The 17,592-nt window shown below is 43.9% G+C and overlaps 2 protein-coding genes and 2 non-coding genes across 5 annotated transcripts in view; 1 reads left to right on the plus strand and 3 right to left on the minus strand.

Annotated features, from left to right (window-relative positions):
• Nucleotides 1–779, minus strand: part of PRKDC (protein kinase, DNA-activated, catalytic subunit) — an 82,779-nt gene extending 82,000 nt beyond the window's left edge. Inside the window, exons 1-2 of one of the 2 annotated variants that reach the window (XM_032124864.1) lie at nt 602–743; nt 64–140 (exon numbers count right to left, since the gene is read on the minus strand). In XM_032124864.1, coding sequence (XP_031980755.1) covers nt 64–140; nt 602–743 — 219 coding nt within the window. Of the gene's footprint in view, nt 1–63; nt 141–601 lie in introns of both variants that reach the window. The other variant, XM_032124872.1, reaches the window with a different exon arrangement.
• A 979-nt stretch (nt 780–1,758) lies between these two features.
• MCM4 (minichromosome maintenance complex component 4) lies at nt 1,759–12,480 on the plus strand. Its single transcript, XM_032124885.1, has 17 exons — nt 1,759–1,851; nt 1,982–2,082; nt 2,207–2,365; nt 3,109–3,272; nt 3,358–3,456; nt 3,602–3,697; nt 3,780–3,875; nt 4,290–4,428; nt 4,891–5,111; nt 5,629–5,749; nt 7,173–7,432; nt 8,374–8,739; nt 8,918–9,045; nt 10,333–10,540; nt 11,067–11,295; nt 11,415–11,548; nt 11,909–12,480. The coding sequence occupies exons 2-17, from the start codon at nt 2,013–2,015 to the stop codon at nt 11,999–12,001; spliced, it is 2,583 nt and encodes an 860-aa protein (XP_031980776.1). The 5' UTR covers nt 1,759–1,851; nt 1,982–2,012; the 3' UTR covers nt 12,002–12,480.
• A 1,882-nt stretch (nt 12,481–14,362) lies between these two features.
• On the minus strand, nt 14,363–14,435 carry TRNAA-AGC. Its single transcript has one exon. It is a non-coding gene; the product is annotated as a tRNA-Ala (tRNA).
• A 392-nt stretch (nt 14,436–14,827) lies between these two features.
• TRNAA-AGC lies at nt 14,828–14,900 on the minus strand. The gene has a single exon. It is a non-coding gene; the product is annotated as a tRNA-Ala (tRNA).
• Nucleotides 14,901–17,592: the final 2,692 nt, after the last annotated feature.

Raw genomic sequence — 17,592 nt, forward strand, 5'->3', positions numbered from 1 at the left:
AAGTGTGTAACATGTTGTTCATATAGCACTACCTAAACGCTACTTTGGAGTTTGCCAACTTACTTCCTCGATGGTGAGGGATCTGTGGATAAAGACGAGTAAGCCATGCTCCTGGGAAAACACCAGGGACAGGTGCAGCGCTGCAGGGAGGCAAAGGAACCATCAGGTGGTTGGTTTGATATGCACCACCCAGCCCATCCCCTGATGCAAAGGGTGCCCTGACGCCTTGGGGACGACTGACGCTTGTCACCAGAAAAACCACAACAAGTGTGGGTGCTACTGACCTCCCCATGGCCTCGGGGCCCGGGCCCGAGCCCGTGCCCTCGCACCGGAGCCCGCCCCTGCTCAGGGCCGACGGAAAGCCAGCCTTGGGGCAGCTCAGCACAGAGGCCCGCACCGAAGTGCTTTTACCCCGGTGGATGGTTATCTGGGGCAAGAGACCCCCCTCCCTCGGAATCCACCTTTATGCCACACCAGTGACACAAAGCATGGAGCGCAGCACGGAGGGAGCCGCCCCGCTCCGGTGCGTGTGTGCCGCCGCCGCCGAGCCCTCCCCAGGCCCCGCTCAGATCCCCCCGCCGGGCCCGGGCCGCGGGCGCACCCTGCTCGCTGCTGGCCATGCTGGCCACGCAGGTCTCGGCCAGGCTGCGGAGCAGGCTGTATCCATGCAGGGCGCTGCCGGCGGCATCGCCGGGCTGCAGGCAGCGGTGCAGCTGGAGCAGGCACTGCTGCACCCCAGCCATGCTGCCCCGGCCCCGCGGGCAACCAGGGCAAGGAAGCGGGCGGGAAGGGCCCGCCTCCCGCCGCATCCAACGCCAGCCGCGGGGGATGCGCACTGCTGAGCTCGGGCCGGAGAAGCGCTCCGCCACACCATTCCCAGCGGAATAAGGGCCGGCAGCAGGGAAGAGCGTTTCGAGCGTTTTTATGTCTCTTGTCGCAGGATGGGCTCAGGACATGCACACACAGAATGACAGAATGGGTCAGGCAGGAAGGGACCCCAGTGGGTCAAGTGCTCAAGCAGGCACAGGATTGCACCCAGGCAGTGCTTCAGTATTTCCAGTAAGGGAGATTCCACACCCTCTGTGCGCAAACTGTTCCAGTGCTCGGTCACCTGCACAGTAAAAAAGCTCTTCCTCACATTCAGATGGAGCTTCCTGTGCACCAGTTTCTGCCTGTTGCCTCTTGTCCTTTTGTTTGGAACCATCGACAAGAGCCTGGCTCCATCCACTTGGCACCTTCACTACAGATACTCAGACATTGATGAGGTCCCCTTTCAGTCGTCTCTTCTCGAGACTGTACAGGCACAGCTCCCTCAGCCTTTCCTTATCACAGAGATGCTCCAGTCCCTTAATCATCTTTATTGCCCTTCGCTGGACCCGCTCCAGGAGCTCCAGTTGTACCGAGGAGCCCCGAACGGGACAGTAATGCTGGATAGAGTAGTAGTGTTCCCTCCTCCCCCCCCAGAGAATGGGCTGCTCCGACCTCCCCCCGCCTCCCTGCAACTCTAGTTTTGCCGCGAAATTCGGTATGGTGAGGGCAGCTCCACTCTAGCTTGCGGGGGGGGAAGCGATGTGCCATTACTGAGGGCAGCCTCTGCCCTGTACCACAGGTAGTAACCTGAATTATAATCCTTTCTCTATTACAGCAGGTCGAGTGGGGCGAAACTCTCACTTCGGGGGTCTAGAGGATTCATCTCCTTCCTCCTTTCCTTCTCGGTTCCGCATCCCCTCTTTCTGCCTTCGTTGGGCGCTCCCGTTACGATCGCGCCTCGCCATTGGCCAGAAAGCCCGGGAGAGCGCGCGGACGCCGCTGGCTTTGGCGCGGTGTGGCGGCGTCTGTGGGGCAGTGCAGGTGGGTGGGGGCACCGGGCGGGGGTCGCGGCTGGCGAGGGGAGGACAGGGAGGCAACCCCGCCGGTCGGGGCTCGGCCGGTGGCGGAGCGCCCGTCGCGCTCATTCTTCTCGCCGACCCCCTACCCTCAGGTAGGACCGCCGCGGGAGCCGCAGCAGCGCCATGTCGTCGCCAGCCTCCACTCCCAGCCGCCGCCGGGGCAAACGCGGCCGGGGCAGCAACCCACCGACTCGTAAGTGCTGCGGGGGAAAGGGGCCGCCCGCCCCGGGGATGTTGTCCCAGCCCCCTCCTCGGTCCGCCTGGTGCGGCGGCCTGGCTATTGTAACGCTGGCTCCGGGTCTGCTTGTGTCTTGCAGCACAAGATGCTCGCTCTCCTCCTTCCCAGAAGCGTCGGACAGACGACTCCACCTCCACCGGGGACCTGCAACCCATGCCCACGTCCCCGCCCGCGGACGTGCAGAGCCCCGGCGCCGCCGATGCGCTGTTCTCCAGCCCGCCGCAGTTCCGCCACTCCGGTACGCTGGAGCTGGGGCGCTCCGTGGCTGTGCGGGCCCCGGGGATGCAGCCCGGAGGGCCGCCTGCACCGCCGTGGGGCGAGCCAGCGTCGGGAACGGATCCGGCTGAAAAACACTCGAGGAAAAAATGAGTGTTGTCTCATGTTTCTCATTTGAATTTAGTGTAGTGAATACTACAGGAGGGCAGTCAGTGTCTGGGGTGCAGACCTCTATCGTAGCTTCCAGTTAGCATGGGAATGGGTATCGGAGATTATACTTTGTTTTAAAGTTTTCTTCTAGAAAGAATAAAATAATGAAACTACTAATGCAGAAAGAATTAGGTAGTTTACTATAGAAAGCCTTTCTTTTTATAGATAAGATTGTTTTTAATTCCAGTAGCTGTTAATTGTGTCACTTGCTTTACAGCCCCCAAAATACTAAAAAAAAAGTGTTTAATCTAAAATTCTGCATATTTTTATGCTTGAACTCCAATGTAGTTTTAAAATGCGGTACTACTGTAAAGTTTTCTAGGGAAGCTTTATTAGAACTTAAGATCTTTGAGAAGAGCTGTTAATACAAAGAAAAGTTCTAGGTAGATTGGCAACATCTTTATTGTGTTTTGACAAAGCACTGGACTTCATTGATACTACTCATTCTATGACAGTAGAGTTAAAAGAACAATGAGACAAATGCAGAGCCTGAATTTTAGTCTGCTCTAGAAGTAAAAAATGCCGATAATCATTACAAAGCACTTCCTTTTGTAGCTATTCCTCTTGACTTCGACATCAGTTCACCTCTGACTTATGGCACACCCAGCTCCAGGGTAGAGGGTACCCCACGAAGTGGTGTACGAGGAACTCCAGTCAGGCAGAGGCCAGATCTTGGGTCTGTCCGTAAAGCCAGACAAGTGGATTTACACTCGGATGGGGTAGGTGGATGTCTCATCTCTTGTATCTGACAGCTGCTTTTTAAACATATATATATTTATGTATGCTTAACTTGTTTCCATGCAGCTGGCTGAGGATATAGTAGCAACCGAGCAATCTCTTGGACAAAAGCTTGTTATTTGGGGAACAGATGTTAATGTGGCCTCGTGCAAAGAAAAATTCCAGGTGGGTTTCGTTTCTTCCTTTTTTTTAAATGAAAAGCTAGTTTGATTTAAACAAATATTAGTTGAATCTGATACAAAGTAGGTGTTTGTATTGCTAAATTCTGCTCATTTTTCTTATCTGTATCTCTTTTACCGCCATCATTCAGCGATTTCTCCAGCGCTTTATCGATCCACTGGATAAAGAGGATGAAGACATTGGCCTGGATCTTAATGAGCCACGCTATATGCAACGACTTCAAGAGGTACTTGGAATGCAGTGAATTCAACTTTTCTTTTTTCAGTCTTGCATGCCATTGAGCTAAAGATTTCCTAACTCTCTTGCAGATTAATATGGTTGGGGAACCATTCCTGAACGTAAATTGTGACCATCTGAGATCATTTGATGAAAATCTCTACAGGCAATTGATCTGCTATCCTCAGGTGAAGTAGTGTACTTGTTCTCTGGCTTTCAGGTGGCTCTTCAATATTTCTGGGTTTTAAAATGTTTGTTTAAATGCAGTGCATACTGTGTGTGTTCGGTGCAATCTCAGTGGCTACTTTATTTTACTGAATATAAAATGTCTTGTTTCATAGCAGATGATCATAGACACAGTGTGTACCTCGTGCATGCGAAGTTAGCTGGTGAACTGCAATGTCCAGTCTTGTACTTCCCTCCCACCCTTTGCAATACTCAAGTGAATGAATAAATCTGATCTGAACAGAGGTTTTCTGTTACATAGGAAAATGCTCAGATGGCGTAACTTATAGTCATTGCTGGCTGATCAGCAGCACATAAAATGCTTTATGCACAATTGCTTCATTCTGTGATTTAACTTGTAAGCTGTTTTTATACAGGAAGTTATCCCAACATTTGACATGGCTGCCAATGAGATCTTTTTTGATCGTTACCCTGATTCAATACTAGAGCATCAAATTCAAGTAAGGCCATATAATGCACTGAAGACCAGGAATATGAGAAATCTAAACCCTGAAGGTAAACTTTTTTCTTACCATGTTAGAAAAGAATCTTAAAGATTTTCATAAACGTGGTGAATACTAACATAAAATTACGTTAGGACTATATAAAACTGTAGTCCATCCACACCAATGTCTTCCATTCATATGTGTGTTTCAAAAGCAAATGCTTTAGAGCCCAAATGCAGAATAATCTATCCATAAAGGAAATCTCTCCTATCATCAACTATTCATGTTCTTGGTACTGCAGGTGCAAAGGATTCTTTATTTTGCATACATAATTTTGCATACATATTTTGCATACATACATCCTGTAAATTAGAATATTTGTACTATGCATTTATGATTCTTTTTGCTCAAACAAAATAATAGTAACCTGACTGTCTGCCTCCTGCCTAAAAACTATTGTAATGTGAAATTTTGAAGGTTATTTAAATTATCAGAGTATGAGGTCATGACATGAATCTCTATATTTTTGTAGACATTGATCAACTCATCACCATCAGTGGCATGGTTATCAGAAGCTCCCAGTTAATTCCTGAGATGCAGGAAGCATTCTTTAGATGCCAGGTTTGCGCTTTCACCACCAGAGTGGAAATTGACCGTGGCAGGATTGCAGAACCATCAGTGTGCAAGAACTGTAACACAACGCACAGTATGGCGCTGATTCACAACAGATCCATGTTCTCTGACAAACAGATGGTATGTTGGCTTAGGTAGTAGCTAATAGTGGGTAAAATGAAACAGTTGCTAGGTTTTGCTCCCCCACCCTCCTAAATCATCAATAGCATTAATTACATGTCTTGAAAGCTTTGAAAAGAAAAAGTGTTTTGGAATGTGGAAATGGGTTAAACAACTTAGTGGAAACAGTCTGCTTTGGAGAAGAAATGCATTAGTAGGATGAAATGAAGTATGTACACCTCTAATGTTTCTGTATGGAAGCCCTTTTATCTACAGTATATCCACTTCTGTCTAGACTAGGTGTGCCTTGTTCGTAGCAGCATTTTAGCCATGCCAGTAGCAATCAGCAGAATTCTCATTTTCATTCTCTCTTTTAATCAGTAATCAGTTTTGCTGTTTGGGTGGGGGTATTTTGTTTCTGAGCAATGTTCCTGATTGAAAATGATGCTGAAGACTGTGTTAATAGAAAATCCTGTTATATGCTCTGTGGAAAAGCTTTGATTTTTTGCAACTGAAACTTAATTGGTGTTTTTGCTAGATCAAACTGCAGGAGTCTCCTGAAGATATGCCAGCTGGGCAGACCCCGCATACGGTTGCGCTCTTTGCTCACAATGACCTTGTTGATAAAGTTCAGCCAGGTGACAGAGTTAATGTCACAGGTAAAATTTGGGTTGAATATTTCCATTCTTCTTTTTCATTGATCTTAACTGTGTCTAAAGGGACCTTATGGGATGCACTTGCTAGTGCTGAGGGAGCTTGAGACTTTCTTTGCAAGGCCACTCAGTTATCTTTGAAAAGTCATGGTGACTGGCTAAAATACTAGAAAAAAAGCCAGTGTCACTCCCTAGAGTGAGGAGGAGACTTGGGGAACTGTAGGCTAGTCAACTTCATCTTGACCCCTGGGAAAGGTGATAGAGCCAATAATCCTGGAAACCTTTTGTGACTGGGGCAGTGTTGTACACCCTCAGCAGACTTGCAGACAAAAACAGAACTGGAAGGAAGCAGTGCTTGATAGACCCTGACTGTGGTGCCAGCATTCTCCTGGGCTGTATTAGGAGTGTTGCCAGCAGGTTGAGGGAGCACTGGGTCCAGTTTTGGGGTCTCCCCAGTGCAAGGGAGACATGAACATACAGGAGTGCATTCAGCAAAGGTCTGTGATGATAACAGAAGCCTTGGTCGTACGTGGAAAGGCTGAGAAAGCTGGGAGTGCTCAGCCTGGAGAAGAGAAGGCTTGGGGAAATCCTAGCAGCATGTTTAGAAACACCTGATTTGGTGTGGTTGGAGGGGCAGTAGTGTGAAGAAGACAAAGCCCAGACTCTTTTTAGTGATGCCCAGTGGCACACAGAGGGCACAAAATGAAATAGGCAGTTCCAGGTAAAAATAGGAACTTTTTTTACTGTTTATGTGGTTGAGCCCTGTCACAGGTTGCCTAGTGAGGCTGTGTGGAGTCTTTGTCCTTAGAGATACTCAAAACCTGATTGAATGCAGTCTTTAGCAAGCAGTGGACTCCAGCTGACTCCAGTTTGAGCCCATGATTAGACTAGACAATCTTCAGGCTGTCTGACCTGGATTCCTTCATTCTGAAACTGTAGCTGAAGAAGAGGCAGTATCTTAAATAGTGTCTGCAGTCAGGAGAGTGGTAATGTAGAGTAAGTCTTGTGATACTGCAGCAACATTTTAAAAACCACTTTGCTTTAAAACAACCACTGTAAAAAACCCAAGCTGTTTGAAATGCATTTGAAAGCTGTTACTAAATTTGGCACTTAAAAAGAGGGGGAAAAGCTGACTGGAGCGGGAATTTCAAAAGCACCAAGCCTTACGTTTTTTTCAAAAATGCTTTCATTGTTGAGAACACTTTTGGTAGGAATGTAAAACACGTATGTGTATCTGCAAAAATAGGATCTAGATGACTTTAAATATGGCTTCTACATGAGAAATAAGTGACACAGTGAGAAATAAGATGACAAAATATTTAGCCTGTTTAGAAAAGCTCTACTCTTCCAGGGAACATGTAAAATTTTTAGTGTTGGGGAATGACCATGTTTCTCCATACCTAACACTGTGGTTGAAATTTGTATTTAGGTATCTACAGGGCAGTCCCCATTCGAGTTAATCCACGGGTCAGCAGTGTAAAATCCGTGTATAAGACCCACATTGATGTCATACACTATCGCAAGACAGACTCCAAACGCCTGCACGGTGTTGATGAGGAAACAGAGCAAAAGAGGTTTACAGAGGAACGTGTGGAAATGCTCAAAGAGCTTTCTAAGAAAGCAGACATATATGAGAGACTTGCTTTAGCCTTGGCTCCAAGTATCTATGAGCATGAAGATATCAAAAAGGTGACAAGTTTTGTATTTCTCTTGTAAGACACGTATTTATATGTGTATATATTTGTAATGTTCATTGTTAAAGTATCTTGAAGCTTAAAAATTCAAAAAGCTGTGTCTTGAGCAGTCTTAAAATGTCATGGTCTTCAGGGTGGAGTTGGTGCTAAGTGTAGCATAATTCTTATCAAGCTACTAAGGAGTGTTAATTTAGAGGGAAGATAACTGAAAAAGTAGGAAGGCAGCAGAAATGGGACAACTTAATTGCAGGATGCATCTTGGACATTTCATAGAAGTTCAGATTACTGATTATCAAAGGAAAATAAATAGCTGTAACATAGTAAGTGCTTGCTGAAAAGAGGCATCCACAAGAGAAGAGTAGCTTTAAAATGACATTTGGTTGACTCTGAGTTATGGAGTAACAAAACATTTACTTAAATGTATCCAAGAAGGGACTATTCCAATGAAGTGTCAACTGAGGTACTAACTAGAACATTGTGACAACTCCAATCAGTAGCAGGTCTCAAGATACTGTTAGACATCAAACACTCATCTTCCAAGTATATTCCTTTGAGGGTTTTTTAATAGATATATACATTATTATAGTTCACAGGTTTCTGAAAGTATAATTCAAAACCATACAATGCTTTACTTATGAAATGGGAACACAGTAATGACTATTCCATTTGTTGTTACCTTCTCAACACGCTAATAAGGCACATCAAATCTAGGGGGTGGGGTTGAGGAAAACTAAGGACCCGTCATCAAAGGGGGTTCTTCAGGTTCCAACCAAAATCTGCTTACAACAACATACAGAATTTCTGTCTTTAATGCTTGAAACCCAGATGCATTGAGTTGTATTAATTTTAGCAGTGTTTGTTTTTCAGATGTTTCAGTTGAACAGTTGGATTTGCTCTGTTACATCTATACAAGAAGTGATGTTTTCATTTTTATAGGGCATTCTGCTTCAGCTTTTTGGGGGATCAAGAAAGGATTTTACTCACACAGGAAGAGGGAATTTTCGTGCAGAGATCAACATTCTTCTCTGTGGTGATCCTGGTACTAGCAAATCCCAGCTGCTCCAGTATGTATATAACCTGGTTCCTCGAGGCCAGTATACTTCTGGCAAAGGCTCAAGTGCAGTTGGTCTTACTGCATATGTGATGAAGGATCCAGAAACGCGGCAGCTGGTTCTTCAGACAGGTGCTCTAGTCCTTAGTGACAATGGCATTTGCTGCATTGATGAGTTTGATAAAATGAATGAAAGCACAAGGTCAGTTCTACATGAAGTAATGGAACAACAGACACTCTCCATTGCAAAGGTAAATGAAACCGAAGTATTCCTAGAGGCTTTTGTTCTTGCTTTACTCAGAGGCTTTCGCAATGCAGTTTTTGACCACTGAACCCATCTAATTACATTGATGATCTCAGGAAATTGGAGGGAGGTTTTGGTGGCACATAGCTTCAGCTGGTTTCAGAAATGTTCTTTCCTTTTGACAGGCTGGAATTATTTGCCAATTGAACGCTCGTACATCTATCCTAGCAGCAGCTAATCCTATAGAATCACAGTGGAATCCAAAAAAGACTACTATTGAAAACATTCAGCTTCCTCATACACTGCTGTCAAGGTACTGAACTGCACTCCATGTGTCATTTTTAGGAGATGTTACACTTCCTCTTCTGAAGATGATTACATAGAATAGAACAACTGTGTTGTTCATAACCTAGTGGAAAACTTTTATAGCACATACTTCAAATGCTGTTCTTACAATTTCTGTGTGAGCACAGAAGTGTCCTTTAATACTTATATGTAGACCTTGAACAGCAGGTGTGATAAGATCTGTAGGATCTCTTTTATTTAATTCTATGTTGTTGTTTCATAATCATCTCCTTGAAAAGACCTGTTCTGAAACTTAGTGTATTGATAACTTTAGCAAAAATTCAGGATGCTTTTCTTAGCTCCATAAAGCTTTTAAAGTGAAACACTGATGAGCAGGGAACTTTGCAGCAGAGGTGGTGGAATCCTAAGATTTGTGCCTGCTTCATGTTGCTCTGCAAAATTCAGCTGAGGAGGTAGCAGTGCTAGTCAATCATTTGGGCAGTAGCTGTTAGAGCTACATTTAGTGCTTGCTGACAGAAAATTAAACTACATGCTGGAGTTGCATCTTGTTAAGAATTCCCACACTAAATTTGAAGTACACTAATGGTATACTGGATATCCTGAGAACACTTATGGCTTAAATTTCAATTAAGAGCTCCTTAATTTAATCACTTAATGACAAATGGTACCTTAGTACAGGTGTACTGGATGAAACTAGTGGATCTCAATTCTGCCATTTATCGGATTTAAGCTTACAAAAATAAATGGCTGGCTAAAAATGGATTATCCATGTCTGCTTATAGTTGCGACTAGTTGAATATATTGTTTGTAAAATTATAAACCATTTTCTTCAGGATTAAACTGCAAGTGCTTTTTGACTTACTTATAATTTATTTAGTTACATTTTTTTGCTGTTACCTTTCATGGAAATATCTTTACCAGCAAGTTTGTTCTGTGCATTTGTTATGTGTGTGGGATTTTTTGTTTGTGGCAGGTGCAGCTTTTTTCGGGGGGGTGGGGGGAGGATGTGGATTTTTTAAGGAAACAAAAGATGTCAGCCTTGAACAGGGAATCTGAATTTTGCAGAATGTACCTTGCTTTCAAAATTTCAAGTCCTTAGGGTGTAAGCAAATCCATTATGCTGTTCTGTAACTTGAGAATTCCAGAAAAATTTCTGGTGTAAGAAAGCAATTTCTACTTAGAGTAGGAATTAACAGTCTAGTAACTCCTACCTGTACTTGTTAAATCAAACCCTCCTAAACCAAGTACCTAAATGACAAGAAAGCACACTAATACTGGATCATATCCCATTCAGATTTGACTTGATCTTTTTGATGTTGGATCCACGTGATGAAGCTTATGACAGACGCCTTGCTCGCCATTTGGTTTCGCTGTACTACCAAAGTGAAGAGAAGATGGAGGAGGAATACATGGATATGGCAGTATTGAGGGATTACATTGCATATGCTCGTAGTTATGTAAATCCCAGATTAGGTGAAGAAGCAAGCCAAGCCCTTATTGAGGTAAAGGAATTGCTGCTAAGAATATTCAGAGTCTTCCCTGACTTGTCAGAAGTGGTGAAATTCCCTTGTGTGTACCCTCTTTACCTACATAACAACTTTCTGTAAGATCCTTGAAAAAAAAAAAAGAAGGTCTCTAAAGGAAAGAGGGATCAAATGAGAAGTCATTCTGTGTTCTAATGTTTAGCTTTCAGATAGGTTGGTTTGGTTCCAACCCATAAAACACAATAAATTGTATTGAAGCAAAATAAATGTGTCATCATAGACACAAGTACTGCTATATAAGACTAATCCAGAATTTTAAAGTGATTCAAACGTGATTCATTACCATAGTTTAATTGCTTTATAATGGAAAAAAGTTACGTGATGTGGTTATTCATCACTGCAGAAGAACTGTGAAGGTGTGTGAGCAGAAATGCAGTACTTGGGATGCCTTGCCAGAATTGCTTGTATTCTGAAATAAGAGGTGGGGGATGCAGGAAAAAGAATTAATTTGCAGTGAGATATGTAACGACTGCCTCCCTTTCAGGCGTACGTGGACATGAGGAAGATTGGCAGTGGCAGGGGAATGGTTTCTGCGTATCCCCGGCAGCTGGAGTCTCTGATCCGGCTGGCGGAGGCGCACGCCAAGGTGCGCTTCTCGGAGAAGGTTGAAACAATTGATGTGGAGGAAGCAAAACGCCTCCATCGGGAAGCACTGAAACAATCTGCTACTGATCCAAGGACTGGAATTGTGGACATTTCCATTCTCACGACAGGTTTGTGCTTCCGTAGTGCTAAAGCAGGGCCGCTGTTGGGATTTTGTAATTTTTAAAATGTAACTTAACCTTGTCCTCCTTAGCTGATTGCTAAAAGGTATTTTCTTTGCTTTTATAAGGGATGAGCGCAACAGCTCGTAAACGGAAAGAGGAATTGGCCCAAGCCTTACGGAAGCTCATCCAATCAAAGGGTAAAGCACCATCTTTGAAGTACCAACAGCTTTTGGATGATCTCCGAGCACAGTCTGATACAGTAAGTTTCCTGCTTTGCTTTTACATTTCCATTAATTTTTAAAAGCATTTTTTTCCAAATGAACAATCTTGTCCACAAATTGCATTATGGAGGGAAATGGAAACATGAACAATTTCTGTTGGCATGACTAGAAAGCCAGTTCTGTTACAGACAAATGACTTGAATCTGCTGTATCTTAGTTTATTAGGGCTTCTGGAATTAGCAAACTCAGCTCCAAGGTTCTAGGCCAGGCTTCAAATTTCAAATAGAAGCAATGAAAACTTCAAATAAAAATATTAGAAAATTGATAGAAAGTATAGCATTTTTACTATGTTTGAAGTATTTTCCCCATCTTTATTTGATTTGCTCCTTTTCTATAAGGCTGTCACGAAGGAAATGTTTGAAGAAGCACTTCGTGCCTTGGCTGATGAGGACTTCTTGACTGTGACTGGAAAGACTGTGAGGCTGCTGTGAGTTACCCTGTGCTTGAGAGCCTGCTGTCATGACCTTCGCCTCACTCAAGATAGTGTCAGTCTGCAAGATCTTTGAGATTTGGGACTATCATCGGCTATGACAGGCATAGCCTGTCCCTGCCAGCCAACTGTCATGGCTTCACTTTGCCTTACTATATTGTCACTCTGCAAGATTTTCACAGCTTGGGCTATCATTTGCTATGACAAGGGTAGTCATGATTAAGTGGCACTTCTGTCATTACAAGATATTATGAAATACCTGAAAAATCCTCACGTCAATAATGCTATTTACATTCTAGCTAAATGTAATTACTAATATGTCAAGGCCTCTGTGTTTTTATGAGGTTTTTTAGAGCATGCTAACAGTATTGCCTGTATTTCCAATTGAATTGTAAAAATTCATCCTCAGTGACTTTTTAGTAACTGCAGTTTTTACTATTAGCATTGCTGTAAGCTGAAATAAAATTATTTGTCTTAAAAGGACTCCTGTGTTCATTTCAAGTACAAATCAGCATGTCCTGTGCTGAGCACTTTTCAGTCTAGAATTCTGCAATTTTTTGGAAGTTCTTTGTGAGAGCATGAAAGGAGCTTTGCTTTTTGGTTTTTTTGTTTGTTTTGTTTGACCTGAGTGTACTGCAGAAGTATCCTCAACGTAAAAAAGGTAGATAGATTCTACTTCAAACCACATTTCTTTACTTCAATTATTTTAATTATGACTGGATAAATTAAGATACCCACTTTTGCTGTAATAACATATAATCAGTCCTGAAAGAACAAGGTCTTGTAGCTTGTGTACAATCATATTCCCAAGTGTCTGGTATTGCTGATTTTTTAATAGAAAAATACAATGCTATCTACTGATCATACTGAAAGTAGTCACATTTGGCGATGCTATGAATTTTCAGGTATGCCTGAGAGGTCAAGGAGAAGGTTAAGTTTTTGGCTGCCAGAGGCATGCCAAGAAATGGAATAATAAATTTTTCTAGTTCCACACACATTTTCTTACCCATGAACAGACACAAAATGTGAGGAAATAAGGCCTTGTTGCACGCTGTGAGGTGCTCAGTTAACGTTCAAGACACAACAAAATTAGCATCACTGGTCACTGAGATCTAAAAAGCTGCACTTGCTGTGCAGCTCCTGGAAGGGTCAGGGGAAAGTGCACACATAATGAAACGGATAATGTCTGGAGAAGGACCAGAAGAAATTAATAAGGTGTTGGGAGAAGTCAGTGAATCAGTTAGATTCTCAAGGTTATCTCTGAAGATCTAACGGAAGTGTGGTAGGCATTAGCCTCTCATAGGCAGCTCTGCAAAATGGAAGTAGGAGAGAAGTCTAAGGAGCTTAATTATAACCTGCACACAGGCCATAGCTAAAAGACATGGATGCTGCAGGGTGCTTTCTAGGACACAGACTTGGGAGGTTTACAGCTTTTACCTGTAAACTTAAATTGACCAATGCAGCTCATACCACAGCTTAATAAAGATCATTAGTGAAAGAAGACCCTATATATCTGGGCAGGGATCACAATGGACAGCTGGGGAAGAACAAGCATTCCCTAAACTACTTCCATGGCATGATCAAGACACACGAATTCAGGTCTCTAACCATCATTCATCCATTGTGTGCTGATTTTGGATCCTGTAGAGTTAACTTGCTTCACAGTGGCTGTTGTGGGGCTGTGTTTTGGATGTGTGCTGGACACAGGGTTGGTAATGCAGAGATGTATTCGTTATTGCTGAGCAGGGCTTACACAGAGCCAAGGCCTTTTCTGCTTCTTGTGCTGCCATGTTGGCATGGGAGGTTGGGAGGAGACAGCTGGGACAGGTGACCCCAACTGACCAACGGGATATTCCAGACCATATGACATCATGCCCAGCATATAAAGTGGGGGGAAGAAGGGGGGAAGCAGCGAGTTAAATCCTTGTTTTGCTTTGCTTGTGTGCATGGCTCTTGCTTTCTCTATAAAACTGCCTTTATCTCAACCACTGAGCTCTCTAGCTGTTACACTTCCAATTGTCTCCCTGTTCCTACTGGTGGGGGAGTGAGTGAGCAGCTGTGTGGGGCTTGGTGACTGGCTGGGGTTAAACCACGACACTGTTTTTCATTTAACATGGAAAAATGTCATACTGCAGCATTCTCCTTCTGCTAAATTTGACTTACACTGTCCAGGAAGTCAACTGTTACAACAGAGGATTGACCTATACAGTTATATAAGCCTGATTTAGGTAGTAAGGACAGAGGAAGGAAAGGAGGAAGGAAAAAAAGCTGGTTTACTCCAACTAAAAAAAAATTAACATTTACCCATAATAGTTACACGTTCTGTTTGGTAGTGTGGCTCAATTCCTGTTTGGCTAAAGTCTGGAGAATGCGGGCATCGATCCCGCTACCTCTCGCATGCTAAGCGAGCGCTCTACCATTTGAGCTAATTCCCCTCTGCAGGGCCAAGGAAGGGCATTGTGGAATTCTGATCCCCTGCGAGCATTTAAAACCGCAGTTCCACACGTAGAATGCAGTTTCCCCTCTTGCTCTGGCCTCTCTGCTCACAAACAAAACCACGTTCAGCTTCGATTGCAAAAGTTGTAGTATTTAATTTAGCATTTCCAAATCAAGCAGCAAGAAACAAGGCAAACTGGAACAGACATGATTCCAGCTGTGTGTATGCAGTACCAAAAAAAAGAACCCCGGTTTGTTACTTGCCGTTCACGAAATAAAGCCCATTACGGCATTTCGTTTTCTCACTACACGCGTCAGGCTGTATTTAAATACTTTCTGAAATACTCACAGGGATGAAAGTTTTACTTCCCCCCAGGAGCAAAACCAGCAGTGGAGAATGCGGGCATCGATCCCGCTACCTCTCGCATGCTAAGCGAGCGCTCTACCATTTGAGCTAATTCCCCCCACACTAATAAAGCAACATCCTATAACTCTAGACTTTAACTGCTACAAATACGAACTGCACCCTTCATCTTTTACTGTGGCGAGTAACCCCAGGGCAGCCTCAGAACATTTAACTACCACCTGACCTTCAGTTGTCTACGGTTTTGCCCAAAATGACAAAAAAACCTAACGTGGTAAGGCAGAGTAATGTGATAAGGTGCTTCACGCTAACGTCCACGACAAACTGGTGCCCTGCAGCCTTCCAGTGGCACCTGATGCACGCTGGATTTGGTCTTCTCCTACACCGAGGGAAATCACACTGCAGACGATGCAGTGGAGCAGACTGAGGATAATACAAAACTCGCATTTGCCCTGATGTTGCCTCAGGAGACCATCTAGACAGCAAAACTCAAACCTGATTAAATTATATGAGTTTCCATTGATATTGACAAGAAGATGCATTGAAGTGAGCTGTGTTAAATGAAAGTATGCGGATACAAAGCCTTCAAAACTGAAACACACTAATTTTTTAATGGAACTAAGAAAGTCAGGCTATTTTTCAGACATAGGTAAGGAAGTTTTCCCAACCAGGTTAAGAAATTAGAACATTTTACTTGCCATCTTACATGAAAACTTAGCAACACAACAAATTTAAGACCACAAAACAATGCTGTCAATTATATAAAATACACATTTTAATAATTGAAAATAGTGCAGAGGTCTTTCCTTCCCCTTACCTGGCTTGGGCACAAAATAAACTGGTTTTTTGTGAGCTGGATGGGTGAAGCTTTAGGCCTTTTCAGTGGCCACAGAGTGAGATGTGGTGGTGAAAAACAGGGAGAGGTAATCTGCCTTTTTCATAATGACTCGAACTGCACAGGGTAGATAAAGAAAATTGTTCATAGAGCTGAACCTCACGCAACACGATATGGGAGTGTCGCGGGTTCGGTTTGTAACCGGGCAGAAACACCAATTTTAGTGTAGCGGTTTGGTCCAAAATACTCATTACCGTTTATCTTCTGTGAGATAAGAATTAGGAGAAATGCAAAGCAGGCACCAAACTTGAAAGAATATAAAGAAGTTTATTAACAGACCTAAAAGAAGGAAAAGAAAAAAAAGATTATACCACCTTCAGAACTCTCCTCCTCCCCCCACCTTCCTCCCTTCTCCCACTGACAATGTAAAAAGACAACCCTTAAGATGTTCAGTCTGTTTACCACTGCCATAATAACCTTGTTCAGTCCATTTAGAAAGAGAAGTCTCTTCTTGCTCATGCTATGAAAACATTATCACAACGAGACAGCTGCCCACTTCCAAATATCGTTCAGTCCATTTAGGAAGAGGAGTCTCTCTGCCTGCCTGTGAGTCCCTTCCCCCGACTTGCAGCTTTTCCCGCAACTGCTTTCGAGGGTCCACTCTCGAAGTTTTTTGGGGTACAATTTTAAGGTTGAGCCGTTCAGGAACAAGAACAGAGGCCCTTCTCCTTCCCTGGGAGCAAAGGGTCTTCATCATCTTCATCGTTAGGACTATCTCTGGGAGCATCTCTAGGAACTGAGGTTTCTCCTTTCCCATTTGGAGCAAAAGTCCTCATCTGGTTCATCTCTCCCTGTCCAAACTTCTCATGAAATTACAGCTGCGTCAGCATCTGCCTATCTCAGTGCAGGTGCTTTTGCTCACGAGTTGAACACTCCACCCCCCATATCTTCATGAAATTACAACAGGATACTCGGATATATCATAGCTTCACAACAGAATTTCAGCTTTAAGCATCTCCTCTCTCTCTCTCTTCCCTCAGGTTTTCAGCTCTTCACAGCAGTAAAAAGGGTTAATCTCACCTCGGCCTTGCAGCTTTGCAGCTGGAATGTTGAATTTTTCTTATCGAAGTGGAGAGGGGGGAGAGCCGAGCCGCTCCGGCTGCCCACGGCAAGGCAGTGGGGGGAGTTCCATGGCTGGAACAGGTCCATCAGCTCCAGGATGGCCGTGGCCCAGCCCGGCCTGCCTGAGCAGGGCCTGGCCGGGCCCGCTGGCCCCCACACGGGGCCCGCAGCCACCTGTGCCAGCACCGGAAACGAGAGAGAGCTTGGAGGGGGAGTCTGTCTATTCTTAAATGTGGATAACAGAGGTGATCACAACTTTAAGTGGCTCAGAGAATTGTCCATATTCAAACTGGCCAGCTGATAGGCTCTATCAGTTCCCAGAGGAAACTGTAAGGACCCCTTAGCAAGGACATCCCTTCCGGGACTGTGCTTGCTAACCTAGGACAGGGAGAGATCCTGGCCACAGGTGTGCAGTGGGCCGTCAGTGAGCCTAAGATATACATGTGCCTGTGTGAAGGACTGAAACTGCTTTTGCATATTTGCTTTCCCCCTCAAGACTACTCTAGTGAGGTAGATAAAATCATCTACAATATAATGCAAGAAGTGTTAAGGACAACTTTTTTTTTTTTTTTTTTATTGTCAGAGACTGAAGTTAGGCAGGAGACTATTTGAATTTTAACAGAATGTTTGCAGCAATACTGTAGTTGTAGTTCCACATCTTGACCTAAATCTAGGTTGTAAAAGATTCAGAGTACTACCTTACATAGGACAAGTTGTAACTTGCTGATGCTCAATTTTGAAATTTATCTGGTTTTGACTTTGCTGTCATCCAGTAAGTTAAATCCTTCAGAGAAAACCACCAGTACATGTACTGTTGGATTACTGCACACACTTT

Source organism: Corvus moneduloides, chromosome 1 (genome assembly GCF_009650955.1).
Source record: "Corvus moneduloides isolate bCorMon1 chromosome 1, bCorMon1.pri, whole genome shotgun sequence".
NCBI lineage: Eukaryota > Metazoa > Chordata > Aves > Passeriformes > Corvidae > Corvus > Corvus moneduloides.

Coding starts and splice junctions, on each gene's coding strand:
- MCM4 (XM_032124885.1), top strand. CDS start 2,013: ATGTCGTCGCCAGCCTCCACTCCCAGCCGCCGCCGGGGCAAACGCGGC. Junction 3,698..3,779: donor ATATGCAACGACTTCAAGAG/GTACTTGGAATG, acceptor ACTCTCTTGCAG/ATTAATATGGTTGGGGAACC. Junction 5,112..5,628: donor TGTTCTCTGACAAACAGATG/GTATGTTGGCTT, acceptor TGTTTTTGCTAG/ATCAAACTGCAGGAGTCTCC.